Source organism: Gavia stellata, chromosome 3, assembly GCF_030936135.1.
Source record: "Gavia stellata isolate bGavSte3 chromosome 3, bGavSte3.hap2, whole genome shotgun sequence".
Classification (NCBI taxonomy): Eukaryota; Metazoa; Chordata; class Aves; order Gaviiformes; family Gaviidae; genus Gavia; species Gavia stellata.
This window is the reverse complement of record NC_082596.1, coordinates 18,448,337-18,464,652: the sequence shown is the minus strand read 5'-3', so window position 1 is coordinate 18,464,652 and position 16,316 is coordinate 18,448,337. Positions and strand designations below refer to the sequence as shown.

Sequence of the window (16,316 nt, the reverse complement as noted above, 5' to 3'; positions counted from 1 at the left end):
CTGACAATGAAAATTAAAAAGGCTGAAGAAGAAAATCTAAACTAGAAGCATGGGAAAAAACTAACAGGTACAGAAGACTGATGTGATGCCATGACAGGGAGGAGGCTAACAGCCAACGCACCTCTAAAAAAAGTGCAGGAGAATGGCAAACAGCAGAATTACAATAAATAGGAAAAGCAAATCAGGTAGCCTACACTGCATGTTGAGTGATGCATACAGTATTAAGCAACAGAACAAGAGCCAAACTAAGAAGCCCTTTCACACCAATATAGGAGCCTAAACCACAGGAGGTGGGATCTAGAATGCTTGAACAAACCAAGAGCCCTGAAGTGAAAGGTTCAGAGCATAGAGCAGCAAGCAGGATGCAGTGTTGTCAGGTGACCACCTTTCCAAGACTGAGAGGGCAGAGACTTCCAGGTGGGAGAGCGCACTGTTGTTTAGAAATTATATTAAGTGCCATAGAAGAAAAATATTACCAGAAAAAAAGAAGCATTATAGAATACTCATAGGTGGAAATTAAAACTCCAGAAATATAAGTGTAGTATTGAGCTGCTTCTACAAACTTCTAAGCAGAAAAATGATAGCGAACAGGAAAGGTTAAGTAAAATAAGAGAAGCTGCAAAAATACAACAGATATTTGGATACTCCATTACTACTATCCACCTCATCAAGATGACTTGAAGAAATAAAATTTTGGATGCAGGAAATAATTGTTCCTAGAACAAGCAGTTTGAGAGTCCACAAGAAAAGATGTTATTTTAGATTTGAACCAGCTTGGTACTCAAGCCTTAGTTCGAGAAGTATTCATGGGAGAGCTGCTCCATAATAGCGGTCATAATGCAGTTTGATTGTACTGGGAGGGAGCAAGTCCAATAAGCCCAGCGCAGGGATATTCAATTTTCTGGAAAGGAAATTATACAAAAATTAGGTAATACAGCTTGGAATCTGCTAATTGACACTATTTTAAAGACCAGGTAAAACATGATCTACAATTCAGAATAAAAAAACCACTAAAGTGGTTCAGTAGTAAAGTTAAAGAAGCTACAATAGGGAAAAGGTTGGCATTTAAATAATGAAAGCCTGCCTTTCCAAAAAGTCATAAAACATAGCAGGTCAAATTTAAACAGAAAATAAAGAGAGCAAAAATAATTTGAAAAATGTCTTGCAGAAGATGTCTCAGGTGATCATGAAAAAATTATTTGACAACATCAGAAGCAAGAAGTCAGCTAGAGAACTGGTGGGACAATTTATGACAAAGGAGAAAAAAGGGACTTTTATGGATTAGGATGCCATAGAGAGAAAAACTCAACAAATTCTCTGTATCCATCTTTACTGCTGAAGATGGCGTAGAGATTTCCAAACAAGATACGGTGCTTATATTACGCAGGTCTAAGGCACTAGATCAATTTGAAGTAAATACAAAATGCCATCAAATCCCACAGTAATAGAATTAAGAGTCTGACAACAACTGTGGATGTTGGGAGAGTACAAAAGAAACTAGCTAGGCTTCTGTGCTGCTAAGTAGCATTTCTTTTTGCCATTTGGAAATACCATACTGAGATAGATGGAGCTTTTTTATTGATCCAGTAGGGGTTTTCTGTTTTTACATTCTTATGTTTAAGGAAGAGTGGAAATAAACCTGTCTATAATTTTACTTGTTTGTCTCAGAAGAATTAAAGGGCCCTATAATGAACTATGAATATCAAAGATTTTACAGCAAACAAGTAAGATTTGAAAATAAGCCTCTCTCACACATCTTGATGATCTTTCCAAGAAGATTTGAAACATTGACTTCTTATTACAGAACTGAGAACAAATATGCTATGCAAAATCTTTAAAATCAGAAGATCACAGATTGAAAATGTTTGAAAGAAACAGTACTCTCTTATTTGGTTAAAAACAGAGGCAGGAGCTTTTTTTTTAATTCTTTGACAAATAACAGTGTCTCCAAAATGATTACTGTTAATAGCAGTAATAGTATATGGTCTTAAGTCTTTTACTGCCCTCTTAGCAGTAGCTTTTAAAGTTCCCTTACTCCTACGAATTGTATCATATTCCAAATAAGAAGTGAATAAAATCTTACAAGGCAATTTAAGTCATAAACTGACTTTTTCTTTAAAGGCTAACACTTTTTACAGTAGCTCACTTCCAGAATGTTACATAGAGTTCAAGTCAATTTGGACTTGTTACTATTGAGACTAATAGGAGACTGCTCTAAAGTAAGAACTCTTTAAATCATCCTTTGACATTATTCATATCATGAAAACAGGTATAGTTTAAAATATACATTTGACCTTTTTTTGTGAACAGTGGTGATCTAATCCCTTTTAAATGAATCTGCAATTATATAAATAGAATTATGATCTTGCAGTCTTCACCAGCTCAGTATGACCTGTTTGGGTACAAGAACAACCTTCCAGCTATATTGCCAACTAGGAAATAAAATGGATTTGGAGATTTCTGAGTTGGCGTTATACTATACTAGCCTACATAGATCCAGTACTCTAAAATGATATTTAGATCTTCCCTTTCCAGAACCTGACACAAAACTGAGATTCCCATATGCTTACAAAGACTGAACAATAGAGATGCTTACTTTGTAAAGCCATGCAACATAAATTAATATGCCAACTAAATTGAGATATAAGAAATTATCTGTTTTCCTACATTTAAACTGCTTTTTAAAGAGAAAATGCAATTATTTTTCCTTTTTCATCTTAATTTTCTGCATTCTTCTGTTTGATCTTGAGGCACAACACTTTCGGTTGAAACACACAAAATCTTTTATTCCATGTTCATCTTTTAGGAATACCAAAAAAAGAAATAACCTTCAACAGCTACCTTGTTCTCACGTAAAAATGTCAAAATCTCACCTTGATATACAATATGAAATCCTTGTTTGTTCTGTGAGTAATCGCTGTGAAAATATAAGCTGGTTTCATGAGTTGTGCTGAACAGAGAGGCTGGTAGCTGAGGTCCACTTAGTCTCCCAATAACAGTACTAGTTTCTGTAGAACCACTCCTAACTTCTAAGTAATCATGTATTGTCTCCGTTGAGAAATTCACAAATTGCAAATGCACACCTGAAAAACATCATCAGTAAACAAAAGTCACCAGTATCAATACCAGGAGGGAAAATAAAGTATGTACATTTTACAATGATAATATCAGAAAATAATGTAACCAGTGGAAATGCATGTGTTACGCTCCCAGATGCAGTCCATGGAATTAAGTTTGAAGCATTCTTTCTCCTCATGTGTTACCAATTCTGAGAGGTTGGCAAGGTAAGAAATGCTAACACTGAAATACTAACATGATCAAAAGCGTTGAACTTTACACGCCACTTTTTGGCAAAGTTTCTTGTTTGTGTATTTAGGGCAAATTTCAGTTCTGAACATCAAATACCTTCAATTTAGTTAAATCTTTCCTGTTTTTAATTGCATGAAACAGTCTCCAGTTCTATTAAAAAAAAAATGCTTTGTGTGCCACACCTGGGAAAAAAAAAGTGACACAATTCTATCCCAGAGATAGCCGCATTTCAGTTTTACATAAACCGAGCTCTCTCAGCTTGTATATATTAAGAATTATATATATATAAAAATAATGAGGCACAGTAAAAATTATGCATATCATATGGATTGTATATATTGTAAAGGTATGTGGAAGGAGAGTGTCTGCTCCTTTAAGGGTATCTGGTCAAGAATATTTTTCAATGAAACAAGAGAAAATAAGAAAGGAAGCCATAAACAAGAACATAGAGGGAGACAAACCTGAGGGAAGTAGTGATGAGAACCAAACCTGGTCAATCTCACTAATTGAGTGAGAGTGTGAGAATGTTTATTCAAGCCAGGTTATCTGATCAGGGACTTGATCAATTGGGAAACCAACAGAAAAGGGGGAAACCAGAAACCAAAATATACAAAGCCACAGACCTGACAAAGCAAACATGTAGCCAATGACAAGAAACAAACCAGCTACTAGAGTCAGACCAGGGGTGTGGGTGCCCTGCAGTCTGTGGTGTCAGCTACTGGAGCAAGTGAGAGGCCATAGCTCTCTGGATCTAGGGACGTTCCTACAGGGGCTCTGAGCAACTTGATCTAGTTGAAGATGTCCCTGCTCATTGTAGGGGGGTTGGACTAGGTGACCTTTAAAGGTCCCTTCCACCCAAACTATTCTATGATTCTACAGACCTTGTGCCCAGAATACCAGCTAATGGGGGTAACCAGTGTGAGTGGACTGGGGGCCAGCTACTGGTATCAGAGCAGGTGTGTCGGTGCACCTGGCTTGAAGTGAGTGCAAGGGTCTTTAACTTCCAGCCACTGGGGTGGGAATGGGGTGTGTTCTTAAAACCAATTACTGGGGAAACTAGCATGCATGAGGTGAGTAAGAAGCTCAGTGGTGGCAGTTAGAGGAAGACTGCAGGTCACAGCCTGTGTGCCTGGTGCTGGCTGCTGTGGGGGACAAGCATCTATATCTTCCCCAATCCTAGTGTGGGTGCACATGTGTCATCTGCTAACAAACTTTGAACTGGACTAAGTGGTGAGTAGGAAGGCCTTGGGTCCAGGCCAGGATATCAGGCAGGCAGAAAGTCCATGCTGATACACCCAGGGGGACTTGCGAATGTGGAGTGCATGAGGGATGAGTGTGTGAACGCTGTGGGTCTGCAGCAAGCATTAAGCTGGACCAGCCAGTGAGTAGGGGACACATGAAATGGGTAAGGGGGCCTGAAATCCAGACAGGGGTGCCAGGCAGACAATCAAGGGATCCTCAAATGTGTGTGTGCTTGTGAACCTAGAGAGTGTTGTGTGTGTGCCTGCACTAGTGACCTTCTGCCTCTGCCAGCCCAAGAGGAGGAGGGGACTTGGTTGCCTGTGCTTGTGTTTTGTGTGAGTCCTGTACACATGTGCTGTTGAAGGCAGCACGTTTTCTGTGGCAGTCTGTGTGACCAACCATGTCAGTGTCCTCTCTGTGTGTGTCTGTGCTCAGCTTTGTTACTGTTTGCACCTGCAAATGGGAAAGTGGCAGCCATGTCCCTCAGCCTGGGCAGAGACCTTGTGTCCCTGGGCAACTAGGCTGGGCTGGAGTGGCTGGGCTGGAGTGGCTGGAGGAAGTGGCTGCACTGTTTACATTACTTAACATATATATTATTTTTGAGTCAAAAAAAATGTAAATGATATTATTTAACCATCACTTATCAGTACCTCTCCCACTAAACTTGCAGTTCAATTAATTAATTCTCATACACACACTGTGCCATATGATGATCTTGTCGACAGAAATTGCTGATTATTTGATTCAGTAAGGAACAGGAAGGTAGCTTACTATCCATTAGCAAGTTATGTTTCCTAACCAGGTGATGTATTACAACAATTATGTGGCAGGACAAGAAGAAAATGCTCAGCAGCTGAGTAGTTACAGGGCTCTTCAAACATTTTCCTGTTTATACATATTTCTATATAAGTTACAACAAAGTAGAATTTATATTTTGTCTGGAGTTAGTGCAACTATGGAATCATAGGGAGTATTTTCATTAAGAAGATGATTGAGTCCTACTGGTGTTTCTTGAAAAGACAATCAACATGATTTCATGTAAAATTGAAAGAAAAGATATAATGTCAGATTAATTATTGACAAGTCATGAATAATTTTGTAACTCCTAAACTGTAATAGCTAAATTGTGTTTGTCACTGTCTTTTAGAGCTTTCTTCCCCAGATACCATGTAAAGTTTACGAATGGTTTTCTGAAGCATGTAACATTTTATACACTACAGGAAAAAAGTTTGGCGCATAATTAAATTACTGTTACCTTGATCACTTCTGTCTCTGTTTATCTGAAGATAGTATATATGTGATAAGAAAGATTCTGCTTATAAGTGTCATTCTTTGACTTTGCCAGTCTTCCAAATATTTTCTACACAGAGAATCCGGTTATATCCAAACTTTGCTCTTTCTCTATCCGTGATATTTGTAGGCTTGGCCTTTTATTTGATCCTGTGAACCAGGCACTTGTCCAAAGTTTAAGCTGTCATTAATAACTGCCAACTCATGCTGTCTTACTGTCAATCTTTTTCTCTTTCATTCACTTTGTTTGATACAAAACCAGCTCTAATATATTTTTGCCCATCATTCTGCTCTCTGTACTCTACTGTCTCTCACTACAAGTCCCTGAACCATATCTATCTTCCAAAGTATTAATCCTTTGCTCAGCCTGTAGCACCTGCCTCTGTTTGTCTCAGACTTCTGCTTGTTAGACTGTTTTTTCTATGGCTTTTTGCAGTTTGGACACCCCTCTTGAATGAGTATTTCATACATTTGCAAATCTCAGAAAAAATAACAACAAATCATATAAAGTAACCTTGTAAGTTGATTGAAATCAACATAGTGTCATTGGTTTAGATTACAGAATTAGCTAACATAAAGTGGAAAAGCTTATGATCTGTAATTTCTAACCGTGAAAAAATCTTGTTAGAAACACTGAAACGAGTGAAAACCTATAGAAGATTCCCATGATGGTGTTTTTGAGTTTTTCTCTTTACTACTCAGAAGAGTTAGATGTATGTGTCTCCATTGGAGTAGAATGACAGTATCACTAAAAACAGTTTTAGCCATCACTTTTCAAATGTCATATTTTTCATTTTTACAATGACATTTTACTTTAATTTTCTATTCAGTTTTAATCATACCCTGTTTAGAAATGGTCAAAAATGTCAAGCACATTTCAATCTGTGCAGTTTTAGTTTTCTTCTAGGAAAAGAAGCATTTAGTTTTCCTATACATGAAGTGGAAAACTAGCAGGGATCTGCATGGGATCTGAAGATTCTGGACAACATTCCAAGTCATGATGAAACACTAGAACCTGTCACATCAAGCTGTCTAAAATTCAGGTAATGGCAGAATTGAAGTATTGATGCTATTTCTATAAAATGCTAGTACAAAAAAAATCCTTTATTGACTTGAATATTGTGACTTTTGAACAAAATGCAAACATAATAATCAGGTTCTATATGGAAATCCCTATCCTGACATAACATGCTTCCCACAGATAGATTCTGTTAAGTCAATGTTACTGAATGTTTAATGTTATTCAGTTCAAACAAACTATGCACAACAATTGATTTTCATTTAAATTAAAAGTGAACCAGGCTCATGGGACTTATAATCAAAAAGATCACAGAAGTGATTTTAAAAAGAGGAGAGAAAGAATCTGAACAGATGCAGAAGGGAAAACTATTTGGGATGTCACATTCAGTTACTGTGGAAGACCCAGAAATTCTGTATCATCAAGTAAAGAAGATGACAGAAGATGGCAAGTATAAAATAGAAAATAGTGAGTCATGTTTGAAAAAACAGCATGCCATTCAACTAGCATACAAAGAAAAAAATCCAAGTGTACGTGCTCCTACAAAAGTGCCAGAAGTATAAAAAATTAGATGGGACAACTGTATTGGCTAGTTTTGAATAAAAATTTTGCAATGATGGATATATAGGATCCACCCAAAGTTGTTCAAGGGGTTAGCCAATAAAATTGAAACACTGATATTACCTAATCATGGTGAATGAGAGAATTTCTGGTCACCAGAAAAAGTTTGAAGATACAACCACCTTTAAGGCAAGAAAGAGGACCTGGGCAATGGCAACTGCAGGTTCATTGCAGTCTACAAAAAGATTATAGAACTTGTCTAATTGGAGGTAATTTCCAAATGCAAAAAAGACAAAAAAGGACTCAGGCAGGACCAGTAAACATGGATTTGCTAACAGAAAATAGAAGCTGATCAACCATTATTTCCTTCTGTGATTAAATTGACAAAGGGAGAACGGTGGATGTAATATACTCTCACTCTCCTATGACTTTTGACTCAACCTTCTGTAGCATTCGCATCTGGAAGCTGAACATGTACGAACTTGATGATGGAGAAGTAGTAGGTTAAAAATTAATGGAACTTCAAGGCTCCAAGGGTGATAATCAGCCATTCAACATCCAACTGGTAGCCAGTAACAAGTACAATATTCTATGGGTTGATATGGGAGCTTACACTATTCAATGTCTTCATGAGAGACCTGGATAATGAGAATGAATCCTCAACAAATTTGTGGATGATACTAAACTAAGGCACATGGATGATATACCAAATGGCTCAACTTCTGTCCAGAGAAACACTGAAAAACTTGAGGGCTGAGTAAACAAACCCTTCTTAAAGTTTTGCACAAGAAGTGCAAAGTTCCGCGTCTGAACCACAACATCCCTATCTGTTGGTACAGGCTGGGGATTGATTAGGTGAGTAGCAACCATGCTGAAAAGGATCTGCCAGTCATAGTGGACTTGATCCTATGTTACTGACTATTCCACTCTGAGCGGGAAGCTTGACAATTTGAGTGGGAGGTTTCTAGAGGTTCCTTCAAAGAACACTTCTATGCTGCTGCGATATTCACCTATGATATGCAAAGAAGCTTAATGATAAATTAATGAACTCATATGTAGCTTTAACTTCTAAACTGATACTGACTTGGTTTAAAATATTAATGATAGCTATTTATTTTTGTTGGGTTTATGACCTCACAAAGAGAAATCAAGCCTGTTAAGTTAGAAAATTGTGCTTAATTCTAATTAAACAACTTTGTCTTTATCAGAAAATTGTAGTATATGTTAAATGAAAAACCAAGAACCTTGTAGATTTTCTATTCTTTCTTTTAAGGCTTTGATAACTTCTTTAAATGAATTATAATTCCTTTTTTTGCCAGGATAAACATTCACAGTATTTAAAAATCTGTGTTCAGTGGTTTGAATCCATAAAAACCGCAACAAATCTAATCCATGAAAGAACATATACCGAAACCAATAGGCAGCTTTATTGTCCACGTGCAATCCAAACTGCTAGGATAGTTTCCGGGAAACCCGGGGCTGAGGATCACCCCGCTGAAGTCTGACATGCCACCACCACATTGTGCTGCAAAAAAAAGCAAAGACATTTTTCAGAGTAGTAGAACTAGCTAAAAATTAATCCAGAACATTGAAGATTCTTCCAACATTAATAATATAATAATAACTAGATTTATATTTCAAGAAATACACAAACATTCCTTTACCACTAAATATCTGTAACAAAGTAATTTACAAGTAGGTGCTTTAAACATACGTATCTACTCTGAATTGACTAGGTTTTAATTTGGGGGACGCGTGCACCTGAAAAGAGAACAGATGTTTACTCTGCACTCTGTCTGCATGCACCATCCTTGTCAACAGGCAAGCGGCACACATCAGCTCGTAGCAACATTCACACAATTCCACACTAGTTTGTAAAGCAGCATCTGAATAATATAATAATGTATTTTTAAAAGATTCTGTACTCAAAGCATTTCAAGAGGCTTTTTAGAAACTGCATTTGTATTCTACTGTTCTAAAAATGAGATAAAATAAATGAACTTAGAAAATGTACATACACACATATTTCCAGAAATTTAACTAAATCTATATTTGAACTTCATTTTAATTTTTTTCAGGCATGACATCAGTGAATAAAGTAGCTTACACTTCAGTATTATATTTGAAGATGTTAAATATGTTAAATACAATTTTGTTTAACAGCTTTGTCCGATTAACAGTTGCTACATCCTTTGAAACAAAATTAAAAATTGTAACTTGCAGAAAAGAAAGAAAAAAAGGAATATAAACCCCCCTAAAATTTTAGCACAGCATCTTTGTCTTCAGAATTTACCATAAAGCAGTGCAATTATTGTATCAGAGTTCCTAGATGTATGATAATGTATGATGATGGAAACTGAAGACTAACTCCTGAAAAAACTCTTACAAATATCTGAATCTTGTTGAATATTTATAAATTCTGAGCTGAGGCAGCTCAGTACCTCATAGGAGGTTTTCAATACCTCACAGGATTAAGAACAGGATTATGTGTGACAGCTCAAGAGGATATATAATCTGTCTTGAAGAAAAGCAAAGTATAAAATCTTTAGTGAGATCTGCAGCATCCTACTTTCCATACATTCAAGATTACAAATACAGGTAACTTTTACTGTTAGGGAACCCAAACAAAAAGGCATTTCTATTCAGTGAAAAAGAATGCAAATAAAAGGAGTTTTACAACCGTCACATTTATTCATCATATTAAGAGAATATATTTAAATGCACTTCAGATGTTTCATTTGCACTTCTGGCAGGATTCCAGTGCTTCTTCCAATAATATTAGTATGGTCATGTATGTAGCTTAATTTGAAAAATAATGTATCTTCTTAAATTGGGCAGACATGCCTTATGTTGAACTTTATTAGAGATGAAAATGTAATGCTATTTCTATTTTAGTATTTTCTATAATAGTCATCCCTCTGCTGTGGAAATGATTCATAAATAAATTAACTATGTTTGCAAGGGTCTCTGGAGGTCTCTTCACTGATAGTGAATTGATGATAGATTCTGACTAGTACATATTTCATTCTTTCTTCTTCTGATTGGACGTTTCAGAAAAGCTTTGCCAAAATAAGTGTGAAGTGTACTTTGAAAATCTTCAGCTTAATTTGACCATTTTCATTTTTAATTAAGTTCTTCGAGTTCTCCCTATTCTTTCCCCTATATGTATCTTTTATTTTTGAGTTCTCTGACTTTCTCATTCTGGCATACTTAAGAAATTTTATGTATGCTGAACATACCTAAACATATTGGAATTGGATAATTCCATCTTCTTACTGGTCCAGGCATACAGGTGATATGTGAATGTCCCTAAAATGACACAATATTTGCTAATTCATATAACAAAAAATATACAATAGATGACACATCATTAGGATCTCAACAAAAAGAATTTATGTTTTAAAACATCATCAAAATATAAAAAACCAATAAAGTATAACATTTATATTGTACACTGTGAATTGTATCATACCTTCAATATAACAGAGAAGACTCTAATCTTAACTATGGACTGTTAGCCCACTAGAGAATTGTGTCTATGCCCTTAATAATAATTCTGAAAATATAACAGTATCCAGCTGAATTTTATAATACCAGCTTTAGTATAATACAAGGGTCTAGAAACTAAAGGTCTAATTGAAGCAACATTTACATAGTATTGATTTGCATCATTTGTGGAACACGGTAAAAAGATATGAACTATATATGTTATATAGTACTGACTTTGCCTCTTAAATTCATAATACTTATTCTAAATGCAGTCCACCCTCACTCCCAAAACAGTTGGCTTAAGTTGCCAAAAGCTGAGATATTTAAGGAATCTCTTTAGAACATGTGTCCTTTTACAACAGATAAGGTGTTATTATTTCAAGGCGATCTGTTACGGGTAAGTTCCAAGACCCACCAGGGTGACCCTCTGTGTTGTTTGTCAGCCTCATGTAATTGTAATTGTCTTCCAGGGACAGCAAATAAAAATGAAAAATCTTAAGAGAAAACTGTACTTGGGATATCTTGCAAAATCTTATAGTATACACTTTAAGATGACCTAGTAGAAAAAATTTTGTAGCATTTAGCCTGTTTGTTCAACCTTCATGTGAAAAGTTAGTTTTTCACGTTAAATCTCCTTATCAATTCAGAGCCTGTAGCATCTGAGGGAACCAATTATCTCTAAAGCATCCAGGGTAACTGTGAATAGTTTATTCATCAATCTGCAACCCATTCTTTTTCTCTCCTAGAAGAAAAATAAACACACTTTCTCCATAGTGCAAGTAGGCATATCTGCTCATTACTAGAAAAACAAAAGAAAATGAAGTGGCAAAGTCATACTGTATAAGCCAGAAAAACAATATGGAGGGAAGATATTTTACATGGGTATTTGCACAGTCTATGCTCCAATGTTCTTTGTATTTTCTTTATTTCAGCCATTTACTGTGGCTTGTCTGCTCACACATTTGTATTTAGGTATGAAATTAAAACAAAGAAGAAAAAATAATTGACAGGTTGTTCCCAAGAATGACCAGCTAAAATCAGGCAACATAAGAAACAAACTTCAATAGTCATTGTCAGAGCTGCAATCACAGAACATTTCAGTTATTCTTGAAATGCTAGAAGGCTGCAGGCATGACTAGGAACTCTGTCTTGAAGGGGAAACTGGGATACATGTCCCAAATCCAAATGGCAGTTGAGATCTGGAAGCAGACAAATTTGTTTAGTTTCTGTCGCAACACAGAAACTGCAGCTTTCTAAAAAATATTTTAGTCCAAAAAGTAATTCAGTTTATATTTCTGAAGCAATAAGTATGACCCCAGTATTTAGGTCTTCACAGAATTATGTAAAATAAATATTTGGAAATATTAGCTTTTTTAAAACTTCAGTTAGTTAGTTTGACACTCATCAACATGTGTTACAGGTGATACCGGTGTTAATGAAGAAAGAAAGGCAGGTAAGTTATCCTTTTGCTATTTTACTCCAAAGGTATCAATAACTCCATTAGTGGTTAATAATGTGCTTTTTTATACAAAACATTTTCTCCCTTTAAGACTTTTCTTTTTACTATGCATAAGTAATGTGATTGTTTTCTCTCTTTTTGCGCTCTCACAGAGCTAGATAAAGTGGAAACTGTAGAGTCTGCAGAGTCACAAATGAGAAAAAACATAATTGTTGAAAATAGTAACCTGTCAGTTGGAACCTTGCTCCTTTCAGGGAGTGTCTCAAGTGGAAACAGTACTCAGTTTTGGATTTGGTTCTACAGTGTAACTGTACAAATTTTTAAAAATATTTTCAAGATCTTTCCTGTAGGCAGATTCCTCCTGGTTATGCTAAGTAACTCAAAGAGGCAAATTAGTCACAGTTTACAATCACTGCATTACCCCTAGTTATACCTTTTGCTAATGCAAAAGCCTAGCAAATTTACTCGGCAAAAATATACCCACATTTGAAAACCTTTTTGGATAAAAAACCCCCAAGAAATTACTGAAAGAAAATAACTGACACTATCTGATTTACTGAGAAAAACAATTATTTCCTTCCTCTTTGTTCTTATTCCCCCCCGTCACTTTCTTTTTCTTCCTGTACATAGAGAACTATTGATAGCTGCTCATCAAGTGATTTAGCTTAATTTGCCAACACTGCATAGCTCAGCTATGAATACCAAAGATGCCATCAATAATAGATAACAACCTGTAATCACTAATGCAGAGGAAGCACAGAGCCATACACTTCTGATGGAATATTTGGATAGTTGTTAATTTAATATTTGGTAGAAAAGCCTACCAGTCCTGCAAGCTTATCATGTGTTCACAACTCCTGAAGAGTTTGAAGTCCATTTCATATTGACAGACTCAAACATAACCATGTTAAAGAACTAAGAGGCACCATTTGAAATTGGAAACTTGTCTCACCTGAAGAGAATAACCCTGATCACAGTGGAAAGACACCACATCTCCAACCATGTATCTGTCTCCAATTTTGATCCCATTGCTTGGGGTCTGTGGTTCAGGACAGGAGTCCAAACCTATAGCTGTGAAAAATTGAGAAGTTTAGACATTCTAAGGAACATAAAATCTATTTTTATATTCACATAGAACTTCTGTGTACACTGTACATAGGAACACTGTATTGATATGTTTCAGTAAGCTCTTGGGTAGCAGCAGTTTGTCTGCAGACAAGCAAGTGGCATATTATTTTGGAACAACTGTTATATAAGGAGAAAAAACTTCTTTCCTGAGTAAAGGAAAAAGAAAGAAATAATCAGGGTGGCAACACTTCCCAACAATCTGCAGTCTCAACTCAAAGTCTCCACTAAATTTCCACTATCTCCTGGCTCAGACTCACTCATTTCCACCTACAGTCTCACTCTTAACTACAGCCTACCTAATTCAAACTAGGAACACCCCCACTTTCCTTTCCCAGCATCTGTTCCAGGGGATGCTGGCCAATACCACACCAAGTGCAAAACACAGGAAAACCAGTGCAAAGTATAACTGCTCACCTGCATTTAATCCTTCACAGATCTGATTCTACTCTTCCATTCGTGTACACACACACACAGAGTAAATATTTACATCAAATTTAACCTAATCTGCTATTGTCACTGAAGTATCTAAGTATCGCTTCTATTGCAATAGAAGCTAGTTTACCAAGAGACTGTATGCTTTTTTCATGGTCATCAAAAAGAGAAATAAATAAATTCTTCTTCACTGCATCTACCCAGGAAGATCCAGGAATATAAAAATATGTGTAACATTAAGTATAAGCAGCTCAGTTACTCTCTTTGCCTACTGTAAGAATTACACCCTAACTAGTTGTGAAGCCAGGGCTGTTAAGCAAATAAACATCCGTATATAGGGTAAAAGGGAAATGTGGGATTCAACAACGGCACTACTTCGATATATTATCAACATTTGCATGTTTAAAAACTTACTAATGTAACTGATCACTTTATGTAAGAATCTCATTAAGTAAAAATTACTCTTTGAAGAATCTCACAATGATGTATTTTTATACTATATGAAAGCTAACACAAATTCTAAGGAATTTATGATTTTTTCTCATAAGGCATGTTTTGTGCATCAAGAATATTTTTCACTACCATAAATTTACAATAACATTGTACTGTAAAAATATTTAAAAAAAAATGAATGTCTGGCATGTAGAAAGTAGATATTAAACTGATAATCTAGTTTGTAATTCCTGTTATTAAAAATGTATTGGGCACATGAAATTTTATATAAAACTATATTAAAAGAAAAAACTGTTTGAACTAAAATCATTGGAATCTACAGTCTGTTCATACAAGTAAAACTTAGGACCATGACAATATAAACTTCCTGCTATAAAACATAATTCAATCCTAAATTGGAAAATTATCCTTAATGTCTGCAGTCCTTATTTTCTCTGCTGAGAACAGTAATGAGAAGTAAAACTATATTTTTTACTGCAGATATCTGTTAATGGGAGTCAGAAATAACTGATACAGGTCCACAAACTGAGCAGTTGTACTCATTACTTTTGGTCACTGTTAACTCTGATTTTTTTTTTTTTTTTTTTTTTTAATTAATTTTGTATTTTGGTATTAAGGTATTTACACAATTTAGCAACAAGATGTTCTCCATAATATTCAGTACCGGCTTGCATCATTTTGTGTGAATGTTGCTACTTTGAAAAAGTTAGTATTTATTTCAGGCCTTTCCTCTGCAGGTTCACAGAAGAGCATATAATGTTCTTTTCTCTATGGCAATAATACTTTTGTATATATTGATCACACACTTACTGATCCCATAACAAACCCGTATTTGCAATGTGCAAAATGATGTATGTCGCAACCTATTTCTACATAACAGATGATTTTTATCTTTCAAATTCTTATTTTCTCTTCTCAAACTGCAAACAAAAAGAACATCGAAGAGTCTACTTTGAAAATGGCTGATGGGCTTAGATCCACTTTTTACATTTCAGAGATCCAGACAACGATCCAACTCATGTATAAAGTACAAATGCAAAAGAACAGCAGTACTCAGCTTACACAGATGAGTGCTTATAATCTATTTTTAACAGTTAAGGAAAGAGTTAGTAGTTTTCAGTTTCCAATTACTGAACCTTCAGCTGAAATGCAAAACCTTACTATGTGAATACTCAGTCCATGCAAAATGAAATGAGTTCATTTATATGCCTTTCTCAAAGTAGGTATCTTAAAAGCCCAAACCAGATGACAGGTATTCATCCTATTGTGCTCTCACTTCAATTAATAAAATAACATTTGGAAAAAAGTACTGTTTGAATATCTACAATGTCTTTCAACAAACTGAAACATAACAATGTTTGCTGCCTTCCCAGCTGAGGGCTAGTTCTGAGAACTTGTGTCTTTAGAGTGTCATGATAGTTACTCAGGTGAAATCATAAATGTATTAATAAACTGCACTCTGTTCATTATTGACTCATTTGTAGTGCATGACTAGTTCCTCAAACCACATTATGCTACTATCTCAGTATAATGTGTTAGATTTTTAAACTTTCATGAGCAATGGCATTAGAAAGAAAAGAGATTTTAATATAGGCATTCATTGAAAACATATTTTCAGTATCTTCTAATTTTTAGATAAGAACAATTGTATATAAAGAAAAAGAAGTTATTTGATGCTGTCTTGTCCTTCTCCAACAGCTCCTATGGCTCTAAACATAAAAAGCTACCAATGAATTTTTGGATAATGCACTCTGGGACTACAGAAGTCTTAAAGTAATAACGCTTTTTATTCTTTAAAGTTATTGCTGTAATTTTATGGAAATGTTTTAGCATTTATGATGTTAGAATTATACATTATACGGTTTAAGTGCATAGATTTCTAGGATTTATATTTTAGAATAAAAATTAGTGTGTCATATTTTTTGCTAATTTTAA

General features: G+C 35.3%; 1 protein-coding gene across 3 annotated transcripts in view; it reads right to left on the bottom strand.

The window, feature by feature from the left end:
• CSMD3 (CUB and Sushi multiple domains 3) overlaps window positions 1–16,316 on the bottom strand; it is a 731,455-nt gene that overhangs the window by 117,608 nt on the left and 597,531 nt on the right. For all 3 annotated transcript variants that reach the window (XM_059815714.1, XM_059815715.1, XM_059815716.1), the window contains 4 exons: window positions 13,321–13,439; window positions 10,660–10,729; window positions 8,829–8,945; window positions 2,874–3,083 (listed from right to left, as the gene is read on the bottom strand). In XM_059815714.1, the coding sequence (XP_059671697.1) occupies window positions 2,874–3,083; window positions 8,829–8,945; window positions 10,660–10,729; window positions 13,321–13,439 (516 nt within the window). The remainder of the gene's footprint in view (window positions 1–2,873; window positions 3,084–8,828; window positions 8,946–10,659; window positions 10,730–13,320; window positions 13,440–16,316) is intronic.